At 47.1% G+C, this 6,507-nt stretch overlaps 1 protein-coding gene and 1 long non-coding RNA gene across 4 annotated transcripts in view; one reads left to right on the top strand and one right to left on the bottom strand.

Moving 5' to 3' along the window:
• Nucleotides 1-1,076: 1,076 nt before the first annotated feature.
• On the bottom strand, nucleotides 1,077-4,083 carry LOC101992083. Of its 3 annotated transcripts, none has more exons than XR_258851.3 (3): nucleotides 3,786-4,083; nucleotides 2,689-2,825; nucleotides 1,077-1,561 (listed from the first exon to the last, which is right to left on the bottom strand). It is a non-coding gene; the product is annotated as an uncharacterized LOC101992083 (long non-coding RNA). The 3 variants fall into 3 exon arrangements; XR_003378827.1 differs by having other exon boundaries at nucleotides 3,656-3,794; XR_003378826.1 differs by lacking the exon at nucleotides 3,786-4,083 and adding an exon at nucleotides 3,253-3,776.
• A 77-nt stretch (nucleotides 4,084-4,160) lies between these two features.
• Nucleotides 4,161-6,507, top strand: part of Pdap1 (PDGFA associated protein 1) — a 10,081-nt gene continuing 7,734 nt past the window's right edge. Inside the window, exon 1 of the mRNA XM_005368057.3 lies at nucleotides 4,161-4,242. Within this exon, the coding sequence (XP_005368114.1) occupies nucleotides 4,230-4,242 (13 nt within the window). The 5' untranslated portion in view covers nucleotides 4,161-4,229. The remainder of the gene's footprint in view (nucleotides 4,243-6,507) is intronic.

Here is a 6,507-nt window from a genome sequence, read left to right as displayed (position 1 = left end):
TCTGCAGTACACGTTTGTGCAAAAGCCACTCTCACACCACACAAATAACAAGCAAGTAGTCATACAGCAAGATGTCTTTTATTCATCTTGGCAGACTTAGAATCACCTAAGGGGACCTTGAGTAATGAGCTAGATCAAGTTAGCCTAACTGAGATAGATCTACTCTGAATAGAGGCACCATTCTCGGTGTGTGTGTGTATGTGTGTCTGTCCTGAACTGTCTAAGAGTGAAGAAACCTAGTTGAACTTCTGTGTGAGCAAGCACCATGTGTGCATTTACCACTTTTTAAAAAAGTTTCTTAGATCATTTATATATGAGTGTTTGGCCTACATGTATGGATGTCCCCAGTGCCCATAGATGTCAGAAGGGGTGCTGGATCCCTGGAAATGGAGTTATAAACACATGAGCAGATGTGTGGGTGTTGGGAAATGAACCTGGGTCCTCAGCAAGAGCTGCATGTACTCAATCACTGAGTTATTTCTCCAGCCCTGTTCTCTGCTCTTGACTATGGGTGTGTGTTTTAGTTCCAGTCTTGACATCCCCTCAATGATAGACTCTAACCTGGAACTGTAAACCAAATAAACCCTTTCCTTCCCTTTGTTGCTTTTGGTCAGGGTGTTTTTATCTCAGTAACAGCAGCCGAACTAGGACCCGCTGTGCTCACCAAAGGGTAGCATATACTTGGGGTCAGATAAAATATCCAGAGACAAGCTGACTGCCAGAATTCCACAGCGGGGTTGTGGTGCAGAAACTGCTACATGGTGCAAGGACCCAGGGACAAAGATTTTCAAAGCCCCAGGCCACTACAAGGAATCTCAAAAGGGGGTGGTAAAAGATGCTTTATAATGGGGCTGTTCCCAGTACCCATTTCAGGGTAGCTACAACTACCTGTAACACCAGCTTTAGGGGATCTGACACTCTGTTCCAGCCTCCTGTACTCCCATGCATATACACTCCTCCCCCCAATGTAAAATAAATCTTAAAAGAAAAAAAGGAAGGAAAGAAGGAAGGAAGGAAGGAAGGAAGGAAGGAAGGAAGGAAGGAAGGAAGGAAAAAGAAAGAGAGAGAACGAGCGAGGAAGCTGGGCATTTGTTATACCTTTAATTTCTGTGCTAGGGAGGCACAGGCAGACAGCTCTCCATGAGCTTGGGGCCAGCCTGATCTACTGATCTATGTAGAAACACTGTGTCAAAAGTAATGAAAAAAGTTTATACAGTGAGACCCTGTCTCCAAGACAACACTTAAAGTGAAAAAGACACCTGATCTTTCTCTCAGAAATATGAACACTAATAATCCTATTTCAGGACTTTCGAGCATTCTGAGTTGATAAGTAAACAGTACTTGACCAGTTGGCAATGAGCCTTTTCTTACAGTTGTCTGTCTATCGTTGGAGGCACCTGAGCCTCTTATATCCAACCTACCCAGTTAGGACACTACCACTTACCCTCTCTCATCTTTTGATCTAGTTCATCCAGTGTTGGTTCGATCAATTCCCAACCATCTGGAGGAGCTTTCCGGCTTCTTTTGACTTTGGGCATTTTCCAGCAAGAGTTGTAAAGATCTAGAAGAAAGTCAAGAGCTTTCTGAGTTTTGGACTGCCAGAGGCCTTTGGCATCCAATGCGGATGCACATTCATTTATGCAAAGCAGCAAGAGCAGTTAAGTAGCTCCATGAAGGGACAGACTCCTATCCAGACTCCTGAGTTCACATTGCAGCTCTGTCTGCTTTTCATGTCTGTCAAGCCCAGGAAGTGTACTGTATGTTATGTCAGTAAGTCATGGATATGTGTTTTCTGAGTACCTCTAGAAGTTAGCTCTCCACCCCCTATTTCAGAGTCAAGCGCATGTATCTCAGTATCCTCCCCAGTCCTTTATCTGGGCACAGGCTGCCCCCCAAAAAGCTGCCTAACTCTACATAGGGAGGAATGAGAACAGCAAAACAGACCGAGAGTGAAAACACCATGGCCTTGGAATCTGCTGGAAGGTACTCTATTTCTAACAGTTAGTATTGTTTATCTCACCATATAAGAGTGTCTACCGTAGAAATGAGAACCTGGAACTTCAACCATGGGAACTTGAGCTGACTGCTTCAGTTTCCCCAGTCAGTTTCTGCTGGTTGTTGTGAGCAGCACATCTGATGTCATTATCTCAATTTTTTTTTTTTTGCTTGGAATCTCATCTGATGGACACTATGGCCAGAACTCTACTGGACACTCACTCCAGTTGGATGCTTTAAAGCAGCCTCCCCAGTAGATTTCCGCCTAGATACTTTGCCATCTACTTTCTCCCTTCTCTCTAGCTATTTGTTACTTTGGCTTGCATCCAAAACCAAAAGTATGTCCACAGTAGATTTTTCTTCACAAGGCCCCAGACAGCTACGTAGCCTTTAGATGTGAATGGGCTGTACACACTTATAGGTTGGAGGCAGAAGAATCAGGAGGCATTCAAGGCTAGCTTTGGATATATGGTGAGTTTGAGGGCCAATCTAGCAATCTAGATGTGACAGTATGTCTCAAAAAGAAAAAAAAGTTTTCACTTTCTCACCTCTAAAAATAAGTATAATAAGATATACCTTATGGGATCATTATTAAAAATAGATTGCAAGTCAATTACAATTAAAGTCTTTAAGTGAAGGATCTAAGGGATGGCAGTTTTAAAGGGGAAAACATAGATATAAAAAGCACAATACCTTTGAACTCTTTCCTATGAGAATATATAAAAATCCCTCCCTGGTCTTTGCAGTTACAATACTGTGCTCTTGACCTGATTCACCAATATTCTGTGACTTTGGGAAGATCAATTTTCTTCATTGGTCCTCTGTCTCATCTGTAAAATAAGAGCAGAGAGCAGTAGATTACACGTAATAAACAACAGCCAAATCATTCATATTATAATAGAAAAATTCCTTTTCCTTTTTTTTTTTGTGTTGAAGACAGGGTTTCACTGTGAAGCCCTGGCTGTCCTGGAATGTAGACCAGGCCTGCCTTAAATTCAGAGATCCACATGCCTCTGCTTCCTGGGAGTAAAGGCATGAGCCACCAAGCCTTTAATCACCTAAAAGGCAAGAAGCATCCTTTCAAATTGCATTAAGCTTTCTAGCTGGCAAAGAGAATCCTGTCCACTTATTACTGATTGTACTTATTATTAAGTACAACCGACTCCTGTCTTCCAAACGTATGCCCTCCCACCCACTGTGTGGTGAGTGAGCTTTACAATCATGCCCCCCCCATACACCTCCCCTTAACAGTCTTACAAATGAATTCAAAACAGTGAGGTGTACTCAGGGTCACACAGCCGAGAACTGGCAGACTTCCCCATCTGTGGTCTTTGCACTGGTTCTCCCAGCACTAAAGTGAAGACGTGGATGGAGTCCGAGTCCTTCCCAGGGCGCGCAGCCTCACCACAGAATCACTTTCTCCCGACCCAGGAGAATTCAAGCGGGGAGACTCTCGGGTCAGGAGAAAGGTAAAACGAGAAGGTGAACGTATCAGGAGGAAAGAGGTGTTGGGTGCTTTACAGAGGGATGTTACTGACGAAACACTGGGGGAAATTCAGAGACCAGCATCTGAGAAACAGGCAGTATTTAGAAAACGGTCCAGGAAGAGACAACGATGGGGGGGGGCACTGAGAAAGAAAGAGCCTCAAATCCTCCATACCCTGTGCAGAACGATAAAGACACCCATTTATCAGGGACTCCAGCCTCTGCCGCTTACGCAGCTAAGATCTCCTTGGCCGTAACCGTTGCCAAAGAGACAGTACTCGAGAACAGAGGAAAGAAACACTCACCGGAAGACCAAGCACCTACGGCCGCCGCTGCTTTATTGACGACTTCCGCCCCGGTGAGAAACTCTTCAGAATAAGGCCCTCGCGGGACCCCGCCCACTTCGCGCGGAGATTGCGTCATCCTAGGTGTCCAAACACTGCCTTTGTAGAATTTCGGAAGTCCTACGACCCTTTTCTTTTCACTTTCTGTGGGGGTGGCCGGCACAGCTACGCGTCTCCCCGGACCGGGATCCCAGGGAGCCCTGTTGCCAGGCAGCACGCGGTCGGGCCAGAAAATCAGGCAACTCGCAAGACATCCCGGCCTCGGTGAGGTCCCCGTTCCTCGCAGCGGCGGCGGCGGCTGCGTGCGGGTAGGCGCTGCCCTGGACGGAAGAAGTCGATCCCAAGGCATTTCCGGTTCCGGTGTCAGTTCGAGGCGCCGCCGCCGCTGCAGCAGCCGGAGCCGAGATGCCCAAAGGAGGTGAGGGAGTGGGCACGCGTAGTTCGCGTGACTTCGCTAGGGGCGGCCGTGGGTGGGCTGCCACTGTCCCCTCAGCCCGCGGACCTCTAGGAGATCCGCACCGAAGGAGGCCATCCCCGCCGCCTCACAGCCCAGCGTGGGCCTCGACGCTCAATTGTCCTGCCTGGGAAACAGGATCGCAGTGGTCGAGAGCCTCGCCATCGGGGATTTTAAGGAAATTCCCGGGCGTTAGGTCCTCGCCCCCGAGGAAAAGCGGACCCAGGAGTCGGTCCTCGGAGACTGGCGAGCGTCTGGAATTGTCCTCCCACTTGGCCGGCCGGAGACTGAGTCACCGTGTCCCGCGCTGATGCGGAGCCTGTCCGCCGCGAGCAGAAAGTGTGGGTTCTGTGGGGCTCCAACTCGGCCACGCCTGCCTCATAATAAGACCTTGACTTAATGATGTGGATTCTGGCCCACCTTGCTTTGACTCTCTCCTTGCACGGTAGCCATTAAGGATGCGTCTCTGAGTCAGTCGCCTAACTTTCTTTGTGTCTCGGTTTTGTCGTTGCCAAAAGGGGAGGCATTGATTATATCTCTACCTCTTGTTCCGTTTCGAGGCGTAAACTAGGGGGCCCCCGTACTCAGTCTAGTGCCCCGTGGTCCCTAAATGCCCAGGCAAGCCCCCCAAAGACAGTAGAATCGGGGGTTTGAATACCAGATATGTCACATCCTAATTCTGTAGCCTCAAACAAGACCTGAGCTACACGGCTGTGAATTGAGTTGGGGACGATAGAAGAGATCACACTAAGGACCTGGCTAGCTCTTGGCACCGAACAGATGTTCTGTTAATGTTGGGAGCTCACGTGTTAAGCCAGTTAATTCAGTGAGCCTACAGGAACATCTGCCTGGAACTTTTTCAAGCCTAAATTGCTTCCTGTCAATATGCAGACATTGGGCTTTACAGAGCCAAGTGCGGCTAAACCTAGTTCTCTTCCGATTTATTCTGTGCCTGGAAGAACACTCACTGTCTTTTGTTCCTCGTTCTCATCTGTGAGAGGCAAAGGAACTTTTCCAGCTCCAGAACTCTTGACTCCAAGGTTGCAGATTCCAGTTTCTCAGTCCTAAATATGAAATACTGCCTAATTCATTTAGTCTTTTGATTTGTGAAAAACCCTGCAGGCAGACAAGGCTTGGGTTAATATGATACAACTATAAACAAATATTTTTTAAGAAAAATTCTCCAAGAGCAATAAACAAGTTCTTTTTCTTCATACTGTGAACCAAGCTAAGGTCAGTATCCCATAGAGAAGTGTAGGGAATAAGGGCCTATAATGACCCGTTTTGAGTTGTTACCACTGCCTGGAATATTAAGAAGGCAAGAAGAGGTGTTTTTCGGGCTGTTTTTTTTCGTTAGTTTGTTTAGTTTGTTTTTGTTGGGGGGGTTTGACACAGGGTATCTCTGTAGCTTTAGAGCCTGTCCTTTGGAGCTCTTTGTAGACCAGATGGAACTCACAGAGATCCACCTGCCTCTGCCGCCTGGGTTGGGATTAAAGGTGTGTGTGCCACCACCGAGCTGTTTTGAATGGCAAGCTTGGCATCTCACAATAGACCTTTCATGAGCACACCTAGGTACCCTTGGGAACTCAGGTAGTCATTAAAAATGGGTGGTGTGGGCTGTGGCAGCCCAATTACAGCTCTGCAGCTGCTGTCTAGGAAATCAGTGTCTCTGCAGTGTTCTCTAGAGCTTGGAGTGGTTCTGGCTGACTAATTACAGATTCTCTACTCACAGCAAGGGGCTTTGGGAAATCCAGAGAGGTCCTGTTGCCCAGGAGCTGCCACCCAGCTGTGAGACGAGCTTTAGCAGGAGCTGGGCTAGTGTTCTCCTAGAGCATCAGAGTACGGAACTTAACCTCTTAGATGAATTGTCACAGATAGTCCAAGTCAGTGTTAGACTGCTGTTGTTGGATCTGTATTCAACATTAATTTTGCCAGTTTAATTTTTCTTGTGTGAGTGAGGTGTTTTTGTCTGCATGTATGTGAATGCACCATGTGAGTACAGTGCCCAGAGAGTCAGGAGAGGACACTGGAACACACTGGAAAACTGGAGTTACAGATGATTTTGAGCTGCCATGTAGGTGCTGGGAACCAAACAGGACTATCTCGCAGCTAGTGCTCCTAACTGCTGAGCCATATCCAGCCCCATTTGCTAGTTTAGTTTAATTCTGAACACAGAATGAACCCAGAATTTCTGCTGGTATATTTTGGGCTTTTTTTTTTTTTTTTTTT

This window comes from Microtus ochrogaster, unplaced genomic scaffold, assembly GCF_000317375.1.
Source record: "Microtus ochrogaster isolate Prairie Vole_2 unplaced genomic scaffold, MicOch1.0 UNK27, whole genome shotgun sequence".
Classification (NCBI taxonomy): Eukaryota; Metazoa; Chordata; class Mammalia; order Rodentia; family Cricetidae; genus Microtus; species Microtus ochrogaster.
Note: the sequence above shows the minus strand (reverse complement) of the source record. Positions and strands in the feature narration are given on the sequence as shown.